The sequence below is a fragment of the Maniola hyperantus genome, chromosome 18 (assembly GCF_902806685.2).
Source record: "Maniola hyperantus chromosome 18, iAphHyp1.2, whole genome shotgun sequence".
Taxonomy (NCBI): domain Eukaryota; kingdom Metazoa; phylum Arthropoda; class Insecta; order Lepidoptera; family Nymphalidae; genus Maniola; species Maniola hyperantus.
This window is the reverse complement of record NC_048553.1, coordinates 9,109,487-9,131,200: the sequence shown is the minus strand read 5'-3', so window position 1 is coordinate 9,131,200 and position 21,714 is coordinate 9,109,487. Positions and strand designations below refer to the sequence as shown.

At 39.5% G+C, this 21,714-nt stretch overlaps 1 protein-coding gene across 1 annotated transcript; it reads left to right on the top strand.

Moving 5' to 3' along the window:
* The first annotated feature begins 392 nt into the window (after positions 1 to 392).
* Klp3A (kinesin-like protein 3A) lies at positions 393 to 21,296 on the top strand. The gene is made up of 19 exons (XM_034977829.2): positions 393 to 578; positions 701 to 1,106; positions 2,948 to 3,049; positions 4,061 to 4,252; positions 4,860 to 5,019; positions 5,846 to 6,057; positions 6,711 to 6,873; positions 7,476 to 8,010; positions 8,611 to 8,799; positions 9,395 to 9,568; positions 10,355 to 10,558; positions 11,096 to 11,250; positions 12,567 to 12,715; positions 13,450 to 13,694; positions 13,933 to 14,058; positions 14,978 to 15,166; positions 16,175 to 16,414; positions 17,072 to 17,121; positions 20,373 to 21,296. The coding sequence occupies exons 2-19, from the start codon at positions 866 to 868 to the stop codon at positions 20,461 to 20,463; spliced, it is 3,417 nt and encodes a 1,138-aa protein (XP_034833720.1). The 5' UTR covers positions 393 to 578; positions 701 to 865; the 3' UTR covers positions 20,464 to 21,296.
* The last annotated feature ends 418 nt before the right edge of the window (positions 21,297 to 21,714 follow it).

Genomic DNA, 21,714 nt, shown 5'->3' with positions numbered 1-21,714 from the left:
GGGGTACTGATGGAGAACAAAGGCAGGCTTAGTAGAATATTTGCCACGCGCCAAGATAGCCTTGTCGCTCTGCATTAGTTTCCTTCAAAAATTACAGTGTATAATGGTTTCCTTCATTAGTGGCAGCTTCATGCCGGCTCCATATAATCATCGTTCTCTGCCCTACATACCTTATGATTTCAGTCAAGTTTCAGTCTAATTATATTATAGCATTCTAAACACTTCCGCAGCTCGATGATGTACAAGCGCCATTTTTCACTTTGTTTGTGTTGTGGCTGTTGTGGTCGGTGGCTGTGGTTTCCTGAACGCACCCTGAACGTAGTTTTGGCATTTGGTCTGTTAACGAAGTGATTCGTATATTCAATGTACTCTGTGGATTAAACATACTCTTTGGTTTCCTTTTCCAGCCGTTTGCATTTGAAATAAAGTTTTATAATATTGTAATTTACATTTTACGTATGAAATGATTGTATTGGTAAATTTGAGATACCTAAGTGCACTGTGATTTGAGTGATTTGTAAATTTATAAATATCTATTACGCAGAACTTTGTTTTGAAGGAAAAGGATTGGAGTATACGTAAGTATTACAAGTACGGAAGATGATTATATTTTAATCGTTGTAACTCACCACTTTTGGCTATATAAAATACAATTTAAAACGTATTTACCTGTATTCAAAATGTACCTCTTTATTTTTAGGAAATAAACGTACCTACTGGCCAGTTCGAAAGCCAGTTCGAAAAAAAAGATACCTACTGGAACTGACGTTTTCCTGAGTAACGGTCATGTGTGTAAAGACATGAAAAATACTTCGGTTTTGGAGAAATAGAAGTTCTAGCCGAGATTAACTAGATTTCGGTCAGCATGGCAGAAACGGATAACAAAGCCACTATAGATACAGTGCAGGTTGCTTTAAGGATTAGGCCTTTGATGCAGAATGAGATAGACCGAGGATGCGACGAATGTATCGAAGTGGTGCCTGGAAACCCTCAGGTGCAGATAAAAGATCTGTGTTTCACATACAACTATGTGTTTGCTCAACACATCACTCAACAGGAATTTTACGACACAGCTGTTAAAGGACTCATTGGCAGACTGTTTCAAGGTATAGTAATTTATTAAACTTAGTGCTTGGTGCAATCAGACCTGCTAGTAAGTGATCATGCAGCCTAAGATGGAGCATGCAGCCTAGAAGATGCATATTCAATATTGACTTGAAGGTTAGAAGGTTACCTATATTAAAAGTGGAGGGGAAAAGTGATGTAGAAGAGTGTTCCATATCCTAGCGGTTTGAATTAGAAATGAAGAAGAAAATGGCTTAGTACATCATCATCATCAGCCTGTGGACGTCCACTGTTGGACATAGGCCTTCCCTAAAGGGCGCCACCACACCCGGTCCTCAGCCTTCCTCATCCAGCCACTGATGGTGCTTGTCTGGAGGACAATGATAACTTAATACTTCGTTACTAAATAAGGAAAATAATAGTAGTACATGTATCATCATCATCATGATCAACCCATCGCCAGCTCACTACAGAGCACGGGTCTCCTCTCAGAGTGAGAAGGGTTTTTGGCCAAAGTCTTCTACACTAGTCATGTGTGGATTGGTAGACTTCACACATCTATGAGAACATTATGGAGAAATCTCAGGCATGCAGGTTTCCTTCACCGTTAAAGCAAGTGATATTTAATTACTTAAAATACACATAACTCCGAAATGTTAGAGGTGTGTGCCCGGGATCGAACCCCCGACCTCTGATTAGAAGGCGGACGCCCTAGCCACTAGGTTATCACAGCAGGCAGGCTGTGGAATATGCAATAGAATAAAGTGAAAAATTTGAGATAGAACATGTTGGTAGTTACCAGTCGATATGTAAATTAAGTGCAGATTCAGCTGTAGAATTCAAAAATGTCTTTACAAACAGAAATATTGATTTTTGATATGAGATTTTTGGTATTATTATTTTTAATAGACTAAGCAGCTTTCGCGTCTATGTCAGAAGTGCTTTGAGTTTTCCAAATGTTTGTCTAATCTATTCTTGAACTGGTTAACAGAACTTGACATAACCACATCCTTAGGCAATTTATTCCATATGTGAACAACTCTGTTGGTCAGAAAGTGTTTTAATGGATTTGACTATGGCAATTGATATTGTAGCTTCATATCATGTCCCCTATATCTAGGATTGCTCCTTCTCGGAAACATGCTCTCAAAATTTCCAACTTTGAGAATAAGATGTTATAGCAGAAGACAACCTTAGATTAGTCCGGTTTGCAAGCATATCAGAGTGGTCTGAGAGATCATTGACTCACTTATTGCATGAACTTTCATCAGTCTAATGCTGTTATTGGTTATGTCTGACTGCAGCCATTGTATACTACTTGTCACCACTTACTGAATAATAAATCTACTTTCTGAAGAGTATGTTTCTATTGGTTTCTGCACATCATTACTTATGAGAATATTAAGTACTTGCTTGCAGCCTACTCCGGTTCTGCACAGATTGATAGCTTATTACAATTTTGTAGGGCCCGCAACTTCATCCACATGGACTACACAAATTTCGAACTCCTATTTTACCCCCATAGGGGTTGAATTTTCAAAAATCCTTTCTTAGCAGATGTCTACGTCATAATAGCTATCTGCATGCCAAATTTAAGCCGGATCCATCCAGTAGTTTGAGCTGTGCGTTGATAAATCAGTCAGTCACCTTTTCGTTTTATATATTTAGATTCCTACTTGCCTACACTTTCTGTTTTAACTAAGATAAATAAAATTAATTGACAGCTATTACTACTGAGTAACAAAAACTATAAACCAAAACACATATATACTGTGTTTCAACTTTCAACTAAGATGGTTGATGGCAATTTTATTATCCATCAGTATAAAAAAAGGCTGACAAGCTTTCATAATCATAATTAACGATTTTATTCATGTTTCAGGGTATAATGTAACGATACTTGCCTATGGTCAGACTGGCTCAGGAAAAACATACACAATGGGCACAAACTACTCTGGATCTGACGGTGATTCCACTAAACTAGGTTTGTCTATTTCTAACTCAGTGTATAGCGATGAATGATAGCCACCGACCTAATTTGACATTGGTTAATTATAATATATTGCCGCTTCACTGAGTGACATTTAAATATTTTTTTGTAGAAAATCTTCAATGGATTCAAAATAAATGTCAAATAAGATCGTTGGCTATCATTCAGCATTAGACACTCAGTTAGCGAATCACGCAGCAGGTAGGTACTTTCTTTTATACTAGGTACTGCCCGCGAGTTCCTCTGCGTAAGTTTCGGTATTTCAAAAATCATGTGGAAAGTCTTTGATTTTCTGGCATAAAAAGGTAGCTATTCATATCCAGGGTGCAAGTTAAACTACACAGTGGCAGGAGAAAACAAGGACAGCCACGTGTGCGATGCGCCGACAGGGAGTGCCGAGTGGAGCATGACGATATCTCTGGACCAAATAAATAATGCCAGAGAATTCATTTACGTGAGTTTAGGTTTTTAAATCCTGTCGGGAATCTGATTTTCTAGGACAAAATAGCATGTCCGTTCCCGGGATGCAAACTATACCTATCTGTACCAAAATTTCGTCAAAATCGGTTAAATGGTTGGGCCGTAAAAAGCTAGATAACAGACACTTTCGTGTTTATTTTATTGATCCATACTAATATTATAAATGCGAAAGCGTGTCTGTCTGTCTATCCGTCCGTCTGTCTGTCTGTCTGTCCGTCCGTCTGTCTGTCTGTCTGTCTGTTTGTGTATGTCTGTCTGTCTGTCTGTCTGTCTGTCTGTCTGTCTGTCTGTCTGTCTGTCTGTCTGTCTGTCTGTCTGTCTGTCTGCTAGCCTTTCACGGCCCATCTGTTCAACGGATTTTGACGAAATTTGGTACAGCGATAGATTGCGTCCCGGGGAAGGACATAGGGATTTTTAAAAACCTAAATCCACGCGGACGAAGTCGAGGGCATCATTTAGTATTATTATATTCATATCATATTCAATATCATAATATTGTATTCAGTCCTTTATTTTTTTTCATAGGTGTCATTCCTCAAGCTGTAGCAGACATATTTGAATACATAGAGACACATGATGATAAATTTATCTTCAAAGTGAGCGTATCATTCATGGAGCTATACCAGGAGCAATGCTACGACTTGCTCTCGGGAAAAGAGAGGGGACACAGTATTATAGAAATAAGGGAGGACATCAACAAGGGTGTTATTTTGCCAGGTAAAATCTTTTATTACTATTTTTTTTTAAATCTCACTGTTTACCGTCATTATTATCATCATCTGCTTGTGGATGTCCACTGTTAGACGTAGGTCTTCCCTGTAGAGCGCCACCACACCCGGTCCATCATGCTGGAGCGCGCCCCACACTACGCTTACTTATACGCGGTGTCCACTCAAGGACTGGCTACAACGGCCTACAGCAGGGATGACCGGCCCACTGCCACATCAGCTTTCTAATAGTTTGGGCTATGTCAGTGACCTACTGTTTGTACTTTCTGTTTTTAGGGTTCCGTACCTCAAAAGGAAAAATGGAATCCTTATAGAATCACTTTGTTGTCTGTCTGTCTGTCTGTCTGTCTGTCTGTCAAGAAACCTATAAGATACTTCCTGTTAACCTACAATCATGAAATTTGGCAGGTAGGTAGGTCTTAAGCAGTAAGCACATGTAAGGGGAAAATCCGATAACCTTGAATATGTGGTTACATACAAAAATGGCCTATGGCTAAACCCTTCTCGTAGTGAGAAGAGACCCGTGCTCTGTAGTGAACCAGCGATGGGTTGATCATGATGATGATGATTGTTGGATAAAAGAGAATAATTTTCAGGTATAACCGAGCTACCAGTAACATCGACCATGGAGACGATGATGGCGCTAGAGCAAGGGTCCATTGGTCGCGTGACAGGCTCCACCGCTATGAATCAAGCCTCGAGTCGGAGCCACGCCGTCTTCACCATCGTCATAGCTAAGGAGAGCCGGACTGATAAGTAAGTAATGGAGCTACCAAGTAACATCAGACTAAGATGGCTCTAGACTCTAGAATCTAGCTAGATCAACAGTCTACTGTTCCTGTGACAAATTAAACTAGCAAAGTCTTAAAATAGTAAAGCCCAGTTATACGAAGCTGTTATTTTCTCTAAACTCTTTTTACTAGTCTAAACTTTGTCTCAATGCGTCATGTTCAATCTATGTACACTAAATTAAATAATTAAAAAATGAACTAGTCATAACTTTCTCGCGATCGTTCATGTGCAATGTACACTAGTCACAACAAGTCTAAAGTCCATAATATATCCCCCACCCCTATGCCTCGGCGAGTACATAACCCATTGATCCTGCACCTGACCGTTGTATCAAACCTGCACCTGTTTGCACCATATGTGTTTCTATATAAGTCACACTTCTGCACTATAATATTCCCTATATTGCTACTTGCCATGTCATGTCATGATCGAAATTTTAGAAAGTACAGTATGCGGCCAAAAGTGATGAACATCGATCTTTAGAAGGAGACAGCAGATTTGTAGAGCACTGTCTCTGTCGTTGAGACAAAGCGTCATATGGGTATGAGTGACAGAGACAACGCTCTACAAAGATGAAATGTCAGGCCGATGTTCATCACTTTCGACTGCGTACTGTACCTAGTTTGCTTCCAGATAAATTTTAAAACAATCAAATGATTGTTTTAAACTAAATTTGATTAGTATTTTAAGTTTGGGAAATCCCAAACTTAAAATACTAATCAAATTTAGTACTGCTTGTTTGCGTGTAAAATGCCTCCATTGAATGTTGTTTTTTTAAATTTTGTAACAGAAACCTTGCAACCACTTCAAAGTTCCACCTTGTCGATCTGGCTGGTTCAGAGCGCATCAAGAAGACTAAAGCGGTTGGCGAAAGATTGAAAGAGGGTGTGAAGATCAACCAGGGTCTGCTGGCGCTGGGTAACGTTATATCGGCACTGGGAGACGGCACCAACAGGAGCTTTATTAGCTATAGGGATAGCAAACTCACAAGACTATTGCAAGGTAAGCAAATTATATGTAACTAGCGACCCGCCCCGGCTTCGCATGGGTGCAATGTAGATACTAATGTGGTGCCATTGCCTCGGAAACTCAAATGAGAGGATTTCTTTCCGACCTAATTTACATTATTTCAATTTCTATAGCTATAAACCTTCCTCTTGAATCACTATCTATTGGTGAAAACCGCATTAAAATCCGTTGCGTAGTTAAAAGATCTACGCATTCATACATACATACATACATACATCCAGCGGGAAGCGATTTTATTTTATACTATGTAAAGATTTTTTTTAGTATTCCCCAAAGTTTACTAGTGGTTAAGACGTCGGTCTTTTCTGGGAGCTCTATTGATACCGGGCACACACCTCAAACTTTTCGGAGCTATTTGCGTTTAAGTAATTAATTATCTTAAGTTAGTGCTTTAACTGTGAAGGAAAACATCGTGAGGAAACCTGCATGCCTAAGAGTTCTCCATAATGTACTTAAGGGTGTATTTAGTAAACCCTTCTCATTCTGAGAGGAGACCCGTACTCAGTAGTAGACCGGCAATGGGTTGATCATGATGATGATGGATTAGTAGGGATGAAAATAAGATTACATGCCAATTGGCATTTTATTGAAGTTGAATATTTTTCTCAAATTACTTTTCCTTACAGACAGTCTCGGTGGTAATTCGTTAACTCTAATGGTGGCTTGCGTAAGTCCGGCTGATTACAATTTGGATGAAACTGTATCCACGCTTCGGTACGCGGATCGTGCTAGGCGCATCCGTAACAAACCTATCATCAACCAGGATGCTAGAACGGCTGAGATTCTGAGGTAGGATAAAGATTTAACTTTTACGGTAATGCGTGCGTGTTTAACCTGATTTCAATTTGGATGAACCTGTATCGACGCTTCGGCACGCGGATCGTACTAGACGCATCCTTTGGCATGCAGATCGTTCTAGACGCATCCTTTGGTACGCGGATCGTGCTAGACGCATCGGTAACAAACCTATCATCAACCAGGATGCTAGAGCGGCTGAGATACTGAGATAAAAGATTTAATTCTTACGATAATGTGCGTGTTTAACCTGATTACAATTTGGATGAAACGCGCCACGCTTCGGCACGCCAATCGTACTAGACTCATCCTTCGGTAGGCATATCGTGCTGAACGCATCCTACGCAGATGTGCTAGACGCATCCGTATTCCGTAACAAACCTATTATTGTCAACCAGGACATTAGTGGCTGAGATTCTTAGGTAAGAGATGGTTAAAAAGAAGATAAAATAAATCCTGACTATACTCCTCTTAAAAATATCACCACAGATGAATGGTTCATGTTCACATACTTCACACTATAGCTGTCAAATTACTGTCAACAATTTTTTTTTTTAGGATTCCTTTGTTTCACATAAACTTTTTGTTTTTCTCAGACTGAATAAATTAGTAAATGACCTCAGACTACAACTGGTCGGGAAAATACCGACAATCAGTGACGCAGATGCAGCATCCAATGAACAATTACAAGAACAACTCGAAGCAGAGAGGACAAAATATGCAGAACTACTCAAAAAGCATAAACAAGTGACCCAACATCTCGGTAACATGTTAATAGAAAACACTAATCTCTGTGAAAAAGCTCTACTAGCTGAAATGGCCAAGGACAAAATAGAACGGAAATTGAATGAATTGACCGAACAGTGCAATCAAACTATAGAAAATTTAAGTACCACAGATATATTACAAGATGATAACACTCAGAAAACCCATGTTATGGATTACCTTAGAGATATTAAGACTCGTTTAGAAGACTTGCAGTCGGTTAATATAAAGACGGAGGAAGAATTAATTGATCATGAGATCAAGTTGTCGTTGGTTAAGAGTGAAGATGGCGAGAAATGTGAGGAAGTTGACGAGCTGAATGAAGACCAGGCGGTTATGGAGGAGGAGAAGAGGGCTATGGGTCAGGTAAATACTCAAATCACTACCCATGTTATAAATGCGAAAGTGTATTGGTTTTTCCTTCAATCACGCCGCAACGGAGCAACGACTGACATGTTTTTTGCGTGAATAAGGTAAAAGACCTAAATCCACGCGAACGAAGTCGTGGACATTAGCTAGTAACTACATAAAAGAAGTGACTGACTGACATCATACAGCTAAAACTGTTGTTGGGTCTAGAAATATAAGATTCATGTTTTCTTTATTATGTAGACACCCATTCAGTAAGGATGTTTAGAAATTGTAAGCTGGGTCAGCTAAAATTAATGATATATGCAATGTGCACTAGTCGTAACTTTGTCGTGATCTGACATGTGCAATGTGCACTAGTCACAACTTTGTCGTGATCTGTTATGTGCAATGTGCACTAGTCACAACTTTGTCGTGATTTGTTATGTGCAATGTGCACTAGTCACAACTTTGTCATAATCTGTTAATGCAATGTGCACTAATCTAAACTTTGATGTTCGTGTTATGTGCAATGTGCACTAGTCATGAATTTGACGTGGTTTCTCAAATGCACTTGTAGTTTTAGTTCCTTGTATAAAAGATAGCTTCTGATTTAAGGTGGCGCTTAACCAAGAATTGCAAGAACTGAACCGTGCTATAGCCATCAAGGCATCCGTAGTGCAAGCTATGAGAGCTCATAACATTGAGATGATGGACAGCAACAATAATCTGCGAGAGAATGAAGAGAGGATCTCACAGTTGCAGAAAGAGAAGGAGAAACTCTTACAGCAATTGAAGCAGACCAAGGTTGGTACTTATCTAAATATAATTAAGGGAAAAGTGACTGACTGACTGACTGATATATCAACACACAGCTCTAAACTACTGGACGGATTGGGCTGAAATTTGGCATGCAGATAGCTATTATGACGTAGGCATCTGGTAAGTATGGATCTTTTAAAATTCAATCCCTGAGGGGGTGAAATAGGGGTTTTAAATTTGTGTAGTCCACGCGGACGAAGTCACGAGCATAGGCTAGTCTAAATACAATTAAAAGGAAAATGAAAGTGACTGACTGACTACCAATTACAATAAAGTTTCAGCTTTCATTTAATTTTATACTCCTGTAAATTTTTATTTCCTACAATTACACCGTTTTGTTCGCCAGCTCCTCAGTTGCTATACTCTATCTATGCATGATGACAGAGACAAAAATCTCAGTGACGTTAACCATTTTGAGTCACCAACCAATCACAAACGAAACAATGTTTTCGAATTGAATTTCGAATGTTTTTGATAACATTTTCGAACTGAATTTTCGAATGATTTTAGAAAACATGTTTGTGATTGGTTGGTTGTTAACGCGTAGACTATAGTTTATAAAATATTTGTCCTTCTTTAGACCAAGGACCCATCGCACGACGAGCGCCGCAACAAAGTGTCAGAACTAGAGAGTCAGATATCGGAGCTGAAGAAGAAGTGCCAACAACAAGCCAACATCATCAAGATGAAGGAGAAGAATGAGAACAAGATCGCTGCCTTGAATGCTGAACTGCTGGCCATGAAGGCTACCAAGGTATGGCTAAGTAAAGTCTGTTCGCTTAGATGCAGTCGCTGCGTGCGGCGGAATACCCGCAGGAGAACTTGGTGTTTACCTACTCATATTACCCGCATTGCACCGCATATTCATCATGATCAAACCATCGCCGGCTCACTACAGAGAACGGGTTTCCTCTCAGAGTGCACTCTTGAAGGGTTTTGGCCTTAGTCTACCACGCTGGCCATGTGCAGATTGGCACACTTCACATACCTTCGAGAACATTATGGATAACTCTCAGGCATGCAGGTTTCCTCACGATGTTTTCCTTCACCGTTAAAGCAAGTGATAATTACTTAAAACGCACACAACTCCGAAAAGTTAGAGGTGCGTGCCCGGGATGGGACCTCCGACCTCCGATTAGGAGGCGGACGTCCTAACCACTAGGTTATCACAGCTTTGTCCGCCGCATATTTATCTACCTATAATAAGTACGTCTACTTATTAAAGGTAGATAAATATGTACTGAATTAACGTCTCCTACACCTAACGTTCCGTTACAATTGGTCAATTATTTATATCGGTTGGTGGTGCTAGTGAGCCTACTATTGTGCTTTCTGGGGTGAGGTCGCCTATCATCCTGAGATGCCAATGTCTGTCGGTCTTTCGAACTACATGATCTTTGTGTTGTGTTGATTACTATACTCTACGGATCTCCTCATTTCTGATTTGATCACGTAAAAAAACTTTGAGCATAGCTCTCTCCATCGCCCACTGAGTTATTCACTTCCTTATGAGACCCATAAGCTTATGAGTTTCTTCTAGGTCAAAATAATCCGTCAAATGCGAGAAGAAAGTGAGAAGTTCCGTAAATGGAAGGCGGACAACGAGCGCGCGATGCTGCGCCTGCGCAACGAGGACCGCAAGCGCGCCACTGCCATGGCCAAGATGGAGTCCCTGCACGCCAAGCAGCAGAATGTGCTTAAGCGTAAGATGGAAGAAGCTGTGGCCGTCAACAAGCGGCTGAAGGTGAGATATACTCATTTTGCATGTCTAGAAACTGTCTTGAAGAAACTGGAGATAGATCTCCGGGTCGATCTTACGATCACCGAGCCAGCGGGGTAAGTGTGACGAGGTCCGTAAATGGAAGGCGGACATCGAGCGCGCGATGCTGCGCCTGCGCAACGAGGACCCTATAGCCATCACTTTGTTGTCTGTCTGTCTGTCTGCAGGTAGGTAGGTCTTATAGCAGACATTCGGGGGAAAATCAAAAAACCGCGAATTTGTGGTTACATCACACAAAAAAATTAAATTGTGGTCATGAACTAATAATTAGTATTTCCAATTTTCGAAGTAAGATAACTATATCAAGTGGGGTATCATATAAAAGGGCTTCACCTGTGCATTCTCAAACAGATTTTTATTTATTTTTATGCATATAGTTTTTGAATTATCGTGCAGAATGTCGAAAAAATAAGACGAACGAATGCAGTACGGAATCCTCATTGCGCGAGCCTGACTCGCACTTGGCCGCTTTTTTTCAAAGCGGATTTATTTTCTTTTCAGGAAGCTCTAGACAGACAAAAGCAGACAGCGATGAAACGCAACGCCAAGGGCAATGTGAAGGCCGGCGCGATACAACAGTACATCGAACAAGAGCTTGAAGTACATCTCAGCATTGTTGAAGCGGAGAAATCCTTATATGAGCTTATGGAGTACAGGTAAAATATTTAAACTGATGTTTATGTTAGGAGTTTCCCTGAGTGATAAGATCCGAAATGAGGAGATCCGCAGGAGAACCAAGGTCACTGACATAGCCCAAACTATTAGCAAGTTGAAGTGGCAGTGGGCAGGGTCATGCCTGTCGTAGAGGCGATGGCCGTTGGATCCGGAAAGTCCTTGAGTGGAGACCGCGTTTAAGCAAGCGTAGTGTGGGACGCCCTCCAGCAGACGGACTGGATGGAAAGAGGCTGGCGGGAAGTGGCTGGAGGAAGGCTGAGGATCGGGTGTGGTGGCGCTCTTTAGGGAAGGCCTATGTCCAACAATGGACGTCCACAGGCTGATGATGATGATGATGATGTTTATCTGTTTTTAGGGTTCCATTATCCATACCTCAAAAGGAAAAACGGAACCCTTATAGGATCACTTTGTTGTCTGTCTGTCGGTTTGTCAAGAAACCTACAGGGTACTTCCCGTTGACCTAGAATCATGAAATTTGGCAGGTAGGTAGGTCTTATAGCAGACATTCGGGGGAAATCTGAAAACCGCGAATTTGTGGTTACACCACACAAAAAAAATTAAATTGTTGTCATGAACTAATAATTAGTATTTTCAATTTTGAAAGTAAGATAACTATATCAAGTGGGGTATCATATGAAAGGTCTTCACCTGTGCATTCTAAAACAGATTTTTACTTATTTTTATTCATCATAGTTTTTGAATTATCATGCAAAATGTCGAAAAAATACGACTGAATCCCTCGTTGCGCGAGCCTGACTCGCACTTGGCCGGTTTTTTTTTTAGTAATAAGTGTCCCTATAGGGCTGATACCGAAAGTTATCTAGTGGATCTGGTTGAGATAGTAATTATTTTATACATAGTAGCACTATTCATAACAAGGATGTCCACAAAATAAATGCTCACTTAAAACTAAAAAATAATTATAACTCGTAAATTACAAAAAATCGCTGAACATACATGGGTATTTTCTGATAGGTAGGAAAGTTTTTTCTTTTCACGACAATATTGGGACCATCCTGTATATACAAGGGTTAGAGAGATCACGCACTCATCCGATCCGGATCCGTTACAATACGGATATAAAAAATATCTACGTATAACCATAAGCTACCATACAAATAGTTCTATGACAACTTCGGAACGTATTTTCAAGGACTCAGATCGGATGAGTGAGTAACCGCCGTTATGGTAGTTCTATAATATTTTTTTGGAGCCGGTGGCGGAGTTTCGCTTAACAAACATACAGTCGAATTGAGATTTTTGAAATCGGTAAAAAATACAATTTCAATTTGATCAGGGCATGGATAACAAAGCAGATCGAGACTCTTCACAACAAATCGGAAGACGAGGCCACCAGAGAGAAGATTGCTGAGCTGGAGGTAGATCTCGCGCTACGCAAGGCGCAGATATCAGACCTGCAACAGAAGATTCTCACTGCTGATCAAGGTAACTTGGCTGAATACTCAGTTTTTGGGGCATGGCTAACGAAGCAGATAGAGACTCTTCACAACAAATCGGAAGACGAGGCCACCAGAGAGAAGATTGCTGAGCTGGAGGTAGATCTCGCGCTACGCAAGGCGCAGATATCAGACCTGCAACAGAAGATTCTCACTGCTGATCAAGGTAACTTGGCTGAATACTCAGTTTTTGGGGCATGGCTAACGAAGCAGATAGAGACTCTTCACAACAAATCGGAAGACGAGGCCACCAGAGAGAAGATCGTTGAGCTGCAGGTAGACCTCGCGCTACGCAAGGCGCAGATGTCAGACCTGCAACAGAAGATACTCACTGCTGATCAAGGTAACTTGACTGAATACTCAGTTTTTGGGGCATGGATAACGAAGCAGATAGAGACTCTTCACAACAAATCGGAAGACGAGGCCAAGGTTAGGTTTTTGGAAATCCCGTGGCAACTCTTTAGTTTTCTGGGATAAAAAGTAGCCTACATCCTTCCCCGGCATTCCAACTCTGTACCAAATTTCATCAAATCGGTTGAACGGTTGGGCCGTGAAAAGCTAGCAGACAGACAGACAGACACACTTTCGCATTTATAATATTTAGCATGGATTACATATTACCTTCACTCATGGGTTAGATTGTGGTGTTAGTAGTAGTTAATGATTTAAAAAAAAGTATTTTTCAATAGGTTTAAATTGAACGAAAAATCTTTTAAATTGCAGAAAACAAATCCCGCACGCAATGGGACAACATACAGTCGATGCTGGAAGCCAAAGTAGCTCTCAAATGCTTATTCGATCTATTGGTGGAAGCGAAACGGGATCTGAGCAATCAGAGCGAGAAAGGCTTTCAAGCGCGGTACGAACAAGTCAAGGAGTCGTATGACAGGCTGATGATGGAATATGACAGCTGTAAGACTGAATACGAACAGCGGCTGGTTTCAATGAAATCGGAAAATGAGCAGAAGGTATGTAGGTATAGATAGTTTTACCCAAAAAAGTGGGGTCTCAAAAATTTTTTTTTTCTATTGTATCGTGTGGGGTGTCAAATGAAAGAGGAAAAAATTTTAAGTTCATAAATATAAATATACTACAAATTTAAAATATACCAAGTGACAGAAAAACAATTTTACTATAATGTTTCAGCGTTTATTAAGACGATCGTAGTCGATTTTATTATTCAACTTTATCTTGTTTTATTTTCAGATAAGTGCTTTGGTAGCCCTACAGAGGGGCATGGTGGGGCGCAGCGACCGCAGCGAGGCGTGCAAGCATCTGCAGAACATGATCCAGGTGCAGCAGGACCGGCTCGAGCAGGTCGAGCATGAGAATGTGAGTCATCCATAATCTTAATATACGAAACACAAAAATGTTTCTACCTGTGTCCGTTGTACCCCAAACCGTTTTCATTAGAAAGGCAATATTGCGAAGATGGTTTAAGAGAATGTGAGTCACCCATAATCTTAATATATAAAACACAAAAATGTTTCTACCTGTATCCGTTGGATAGTTTCAAAGTCTATCTAAACCATCCAACCGATGTGCCCCAAACCGGTTTCGTTAGAAAGTAAATAGTGCGAAGATGGTTTTAGAGTCGTTTTTTAGCGTAGTAGCACTCGCCGGGTATCCGGTACTTTAATTATAAAAAGAATAAACTGACTGACTGAAATATCAACATTGTGTATTGATAACACAGTAATGTGGTGATGTGTAATTGGTGTAAGGTGTGATTTCCGAGGTTTTCGTAATCAGCACATTTAAGAGGCGAAAATGATATCAATTTACAACTATGTAATTTTTTTTGAATATGCATACAGGTGACACTTATTTAAAGCCTGACCAGAAATATAAAAAACTTGCTCTGGGGGCGCCACTAGTATATGGTCTATGGTCACTCTTGTATAGATATAAAAGTAAAAACCTGACTGACTGATCTATCAAAGCACAGCTCAAACTACTGGACAGATTGGGCTAAAAATTTGGCATCCAAATAGCTATTATGACGTAGACATCCGCTAAAAAAGGATTTTTGAAAATTCAATCACTACAGGGGTAAAATAGCGGTTTGAAATGTGTGTAGTCCACGCGGATGAAGTCGCGGGCATAAGCTAGTCTTGTAGAAATTAGTTCCACGGGTTGTCCGCAATATGGCGAAGTTTTTTATTTTTCTGGTCTGGCTATATTTCAGCAGTTCATTACATCAGATACCTTTTTCACCAATCGCAACGTCAATCATTGTTATTTTTTACAGAAAAGGTTAATAGACGAGTTGGAGGAGCTCAGGAACGCGAACAAGAACGTCAAGAAACGCCCTAAGAAAGACATTAACGGTGACATCGTGAAGGAAATAGAGTTCCCGCCCTCTGACGAGGAGGAAGAGGACGAGGACAAGGATAACGACCCGGACTGGAGAATGACGCCTTTGTTCAAACGTATACAGGTATTACAGTTTTTTATAGAAAAGGATAATAGACGAGTTAGAGGAGCTCGTGAACAAGAACGCCAAGAAACGCCCCAAGAAAGACATTAACGGTGACGTCGTGAAGGAAATAGAGTTCCCGCCCTCTGACGAGGAGGAAGAGGACGAGGACAAGGATAACGACCCGGACTGGAGAATGACGCCTTTGTTCAAACGTATACAGGTATTACAGTTTTTTTTATAGAAAAGGATAATAGACGAGTTAGAGGAGCTCGCGAACAAGAACGCCAAGAAACGCCCCAAGAAAGACATTAAAGGTATGATTCTGAACCACGCTGCACGCAGCAGCGCTGCCGCAACAGTGCTGTCACAGTCCTGTCGCAGCACTACTGTTCCCCATACAATCTCTATAAGCTTATATGACATTACATTCCGAACTAGGCAGCAATGTAGCGGAACATTGCTGCCTAGCTCGGAATGTAATATCATATAAGATGTACAATTTTCCAAGCGTTTGAATTTGTTTGATTAGACAAACGCCTTCGGCGGTGTCCTCAATACATTTCAACCTGGGGTTATTCAAGGAGCGGACCAACTAATTCCTGAAAGGCCGACAACGCATTGGTGGTTCCTCTGGTACTGCAAATGTTTATGGGCGGCGGTAATCACTTAACATCAGGAGACCCGCCTGCTCGTTTGCTCGCCATTTTTATTTAAAAAAACATAGATTAGTCTTAACTTTATTTGTGACTTTTTTTTAAATCAATATGAGTGTCATTTCCTAGTTTTTCGGGGTACTGATTAGAAAATTATATCAATTTTGAAATCCGAGATGGCCGTCATATTTTTAAATTTTTTGAAAATATATTTTGTATTTATGTTACGTAGAATTATGTCCGGAACTTTTTACGCCATGTATTCGCATAAAACTTACGTCTTATAAAAACTTACACTCATATGCATTTTTTAAGTTATTAAGTGCTTAATCATGCTATACAGCAGACACCCTATGGTGTATTATATCTTCAGGCACAACGTTCCCGTCTAACGATGAACTTTACACAAGCCGACACTACTATCGACACATCGACTCGTGCCGTGAAGCGCGGCAGCGACGGCTCGCCGCACTGCACGTGTCGTGGACAGTGCTCCACCAAGATGTGCGGCTGCGTCAAGTCCAACAAGGGCTGCGACGCGACTTGTCGCTGCCAGCCGCTACTGTGCAAGAACCGGCGCGCGTCGTCCGACACTGAGGACAAGGAGAACAATGTGAGTGTCTTCTCTTGTTAATATACGGCACGGCAACGTGCACGTTTGGCGAACAGTGTGGCTAATTCCGTTGTACACAATCTCTAAACTAAACTAAAATGACACGTCTTAAATCTATTGCTATACCTTTCATAATGTCGCTTGCGGCAAAGGATAACACTACATTTAGACCTGTTAGTTTAGTTTAGTTTAGAGATTGTGTACAAGAGAATCGGCCCCAATTGTTTCACCGATATAGACTATAGTCCACGGCTCCGTCAATGATATGGGAGTAATTTCTGACATATATAACATTAATGTTACAAATGTCCTACTAATTTATAAATGTTCATGGGCGGCGGTAATCACTTAACATCAGGTGACCGGACTGCTCGTTTGCTCGCCATTTTTATTAAAAAACTGTGTCTTTGTGCCATTTGCCTCAATCAAATCATCGTGTAATATATAAAACACAAAACGTTATAAACTTTGAAACCATCCAACCGATGTGCCCCAAATCGGTTTCATTAGAAAGGCAATAATGCGAAAATGGTTTTTAGACCACTAGAAATATGCATTAGGCACATTCTTTTTTAGCGTATCCGGTATCCGCTAGTCATATAACGTCATATCACTATAACGTCAAATTAAAAAAAAATCTTATTCATATAATTCCAGCCGTCCAGCACGACCACCGAGACCTCTCCGATATCCTTCTTCGATAAACGGTAAGACATTTTATGTTTAAAAAAAAAAATTAATTTTAAGCAAAAAATTCAAAAGTAGTAAATTATATGAAAATGTTCAGAATTAACTCGTCGCAGGAACCAAACGAAGCAATGCTAAAAGAGTTAACACTAGAAGAAAATCCAAAGGAATTGGTTGAGAAAATCCTTACTCCAAAGCGAAATCAACGTCCATTGCTCCCAATGTCGGAAAGGAAGTTAAAACCGACCGGACAAAAGCAGAGTTGGATGTTAGCACTGCTAGTATACCACACATGCGTGGCACCGATGTCTGGTTACTGCGCCAATAGTATATTCCAATATGGGATGGACGTTGCCCAGTACAATGTGCTCTCGAACGTCCTCAAGTTCCTTATGCGAGAGGTTACGCCCTGTGTATACAGTTTTGCAGACTATGCTCTTACTGAATGCTATTTTTTATTATGTTTTAATTAATATATTTAAATTTAAAAAATTACGGTGAATCGTCGCTTAAGCAACTTCGATCCGAGTCGGTAAAATGGATAGGTGACCAATAGATATGAATTAGGCGTTTACCATTCCTCCATGACCCGGAGAGCACGTACCATCGGTCCAGTGCATAGAGCAGAAACAAAGAGGAGATGTTGTATTAAGATTTCCCTATGAAATATCGAGTGACATTTTGCGGGGTGAGGGGTTGTGGAACGCCGCCCACTTCTCAATTTTCCATCTGCGGGTTAGTAGCAAAACTACTCGCTTAGCGACCTAACATCGATATATTGATGTCACTACATAGATCAGCTATCTCACACTAGATGTCAATAATCTAGAACTATTTTAATAATTACGTATAAAATTACTTACAAATGAAATGTGATACCATTCATAGCATCAGAACGTCTGTCTGAATAACTTTGACACGATAAAACACAACACTTCATCCTTTTGTTCTTAAAAACGCGAAAACACACCGATAATACGAGTCTCAATATATGTGAACCTGACGAACGCAGACAGCATACTAAGGCCCCGCCCACAGTGATGACGTCAGGACCTAAATGAAAATCACAGTGCACAGTTGCTTAGGCCAACTCCTCTTTGTTTCTGCTCTATGGTCCAGTGTGCTTAGACCGTAGATAGAGTAATAAAGGTAGATGCAGGAACGTTTGCTTTCTCATTCGCACTAAAAAGAGAGCACAGATAAAGTTACTAATGAGATAAACAGAGACGCAGCTAACCTATTTTTTGTCCCTTATCGTGTAACTGGTTTTTTTCAAGAATACATACAAGAAGTTGCAAAACAAACTTTGAGAATTCGTGGCGTAATTGTATTTCTCATGAGTTATTTACTTGTTTTCACATAAAAACGTTTAATACAAATATTGTTGATCGGTTAATACAAATATTGACTACTAAACAATGGTAATAATTGTCGTGTTATTCATCGTTACGTCGTGCTATCGCTATCTCATACGCGGTTATACAGTACTTACATCTACCTATTATTCCATCTACGGCTTAGACAGTTTGTTATGGGTTGTAATTCTATTGCCTGACACAAAATTAATTTATTATTAGAGTCTGGCTAACGACAGTAAAAACTAGAAAAAGGATAGAGGATATTATAAAAATTAAAAAAGCGGAACGGGTGTACTAATAAAATAAAATAAATACACATAACATACTATAGTATAATATAGTGTGTAAGTGAGAGGGAATGATTAACGCCGCCGTTTTCAATTAGTTTCTTTCGAGTTCACCAATGTTTTACTCAACACCTACCTACGTAAAATACAATCAAAAGAGCTGCTACCATAATGATTTAACGATTCGATTCACCTTAATTTTTTATTTTTATATTTTAAGGGATAACGAAAAATACAAGTTTTACAAAAATTTATCCGGGATTTGGCACATATTTAAGAGGAGGGAGACACTCTAAATTCTCTCGTAAGTGCATAGTTCTGCAAAACTTTAGTATATTAATTTGTTATAGTTTATTTTATTAATAAAATCAAAGATAGTGAATAGTGATTACAAGAAAAATAGTATTTCATCTCTTTGTTTGTATTTGATTAGGATAGTCTTGCAGAACTAGAAGCACTTAGAATATGTGGCGTGCCAAAGTAAAGTATTAGTGCACGCCACTAATATATAAGTAAATAGTTATGGACAGTTTCATTTGATATTTATTCACGCAACAATACTATAATGTTAGTGTTTTAGATGAATTGGTTGATAGTTGGTTGCTGTAGAGTGTAGATTATATTAATCATGATATTTTGTCTGATTTTGATTTATGTTTTAAAAATGGCCGATTGTATGCCAAAAAATTACGATCGGGCGCTCGACTGGCGCCACCCGTCATGTCCACAGAACCGCGCGCTACGACTTTGAATTAATGATTTTTTTTTTGTATGAACTTAGGTTTGAGTGAATGTTGTCTATAGTCAATTGGTTCATTCAGATTCATACGCAAAGAATATTAAACTCTATTTCTATCAGGATAAAGCTTATAATCGCCTGAATAGAGCTGAAAGGCGACCGCATCTGCGTAAAAAAAAATTGGGTCAGATCCGACCCAAATCACCGAGACGGTCACGTGATCGGTCGGATCAGATACAAATTAAACAAGAAAGCTGGGGCCGAATCCTCGATATATCTGTGTCCTGTATGTAATGCTTCAAACCAAAAGCACGGCCAAATTCCTAAATCTTCATAATCGTTATTTATTTATTACAAACATTTATGTTTAAAATAGGTGGTACACCAGTTTTCAGTTACAAATTATATGTGACTATAGTTGACGCATTTTAAACTGAGTCGTCGAGTTATCTGTCCTTTTCGCTCGCACTTACAGGTCGTAGGTAAGTGCAAGCGAAACAGACAGATAATTCGACGACTCAGTTTAAAATGCGTCGACTATAATGCTTAAAACTCTATGCGAGAACTTTAAATTAAATATAAAACTGTCAAACTGTGTTTGTGCTTTTCATATTATATTAGTAAGAAGAGGATGGAAATACTCTAAATTTTAGGTGTGCTCAGAATCAGCATCATTATGTCCGTTTTAGTATTATTAGTCCAACTTACGAAACTATAACAGCTGTACTCAGAGTCGCTTAATCGTTACTTAAGTTTAGTTAAAACGAGACAGAGCTATATCTCTCACATAAATCTGTCTCGTTTTAACTCAATCTTAAGGAACGATTAGCGACTCTTGAGTACGGCTGTAAATGCGGTTTACAATAACGTTATTTTGTCTTTTACAGAGATGAATTTAACTCAACGTACGTAAAAAAGAAGAAAGCATATTTTTTCCCGCCAGACGATGAGGGACAAGTGATCCAATCTAACCTATGAAGGAACCTAAATTTTTCCATTCTAACCTAAATATTTCCAAACCACGCGTGAAACGCACGTATTATGCTAAGATCATTTTAATCTTTACTGAAAAACCTCAGGCGCAAAATGGCAAAAAATCCTAAGGGAGAGGGCTCGGATTCCATCCATTCCAAATAAAATATGCATGCGTTATTAATTAAAAGTACATAATATAAGTCCTTAAATATATATTCTGGTGTAAACTTGACAAAAATTGTTTATTTAGCAAACAAAAATTTGAAGTACTCTTTTTATATTAATTATGAATTACCTTCTACTAATAATATTAACTCTGATGAACCATTTATTTATTTTAAAAATTTATATTTTTCAAAATGACTATATTACTAACTGACTAACTAATCAATCATGTGTAATCGAGATATGAATATCTATTGTCCGCGACAAGTTGAAATGGCAATCAGGGTATGAGGCGGGGGGCGCCCCGCACACCCGCACGTCACCCGCGTTCGCCCGCACCGGGTTAGCGCGGGGACTGTGCGGGTGTGCAGAGCGTTCCCTCCCCAATTGCCATCTCGATCTCTCGCGTACTATACATATGTACATATAAGTATCTCGATTACACAACATGATCTATCATGAGTACGAAACGAAGCTGTAATGATTTTTATGTGCCTAAGGGTCTGCTAAGGGTCGTAAAGGGTTAGAAATATGAGTTTAAATTATGAAATGTACCTAAATTATTTTTATTATTGTGTAAAGTATTTTATTTGTGTATCTACTATCTCATAATATCAAAAAAATTGTGGGGTCGTTCCTCAAAAGTTTTATTAATAAATATTTATAGTCTTTTTTTGATGTTTTATTTTGTTCCACCATGATTGGACTCCCACCATACCCACCACATAACCCACCATATTGTTATTATTATCTAAAAACATGCCAAATTACTAATGAAAATAGTACGATCAGGAGGTCCGTCGGTTCATCGGCATTATAGTCCGTACAAAATGAGAACTCGCTCGCCATCTTAACTCTGTGTCAACTGTCATGACAAAAGAACGGTTCATTCGTATACGGTTCAGCCGTAATTTTTTTAGAAAAACTGGTACGAATGTTGGGGATGTTTTATGGTACGGCACTAAGTATTGCGCGAAGACATTAATTTATCCTTGGCTCTCTTATTATGCTGTAATATGCTCGTTTACTCAATGGTATGAGCCAGGTATATCCTGGCATTGTGTTCTAAAGAATTTGAAATTGTTAAAC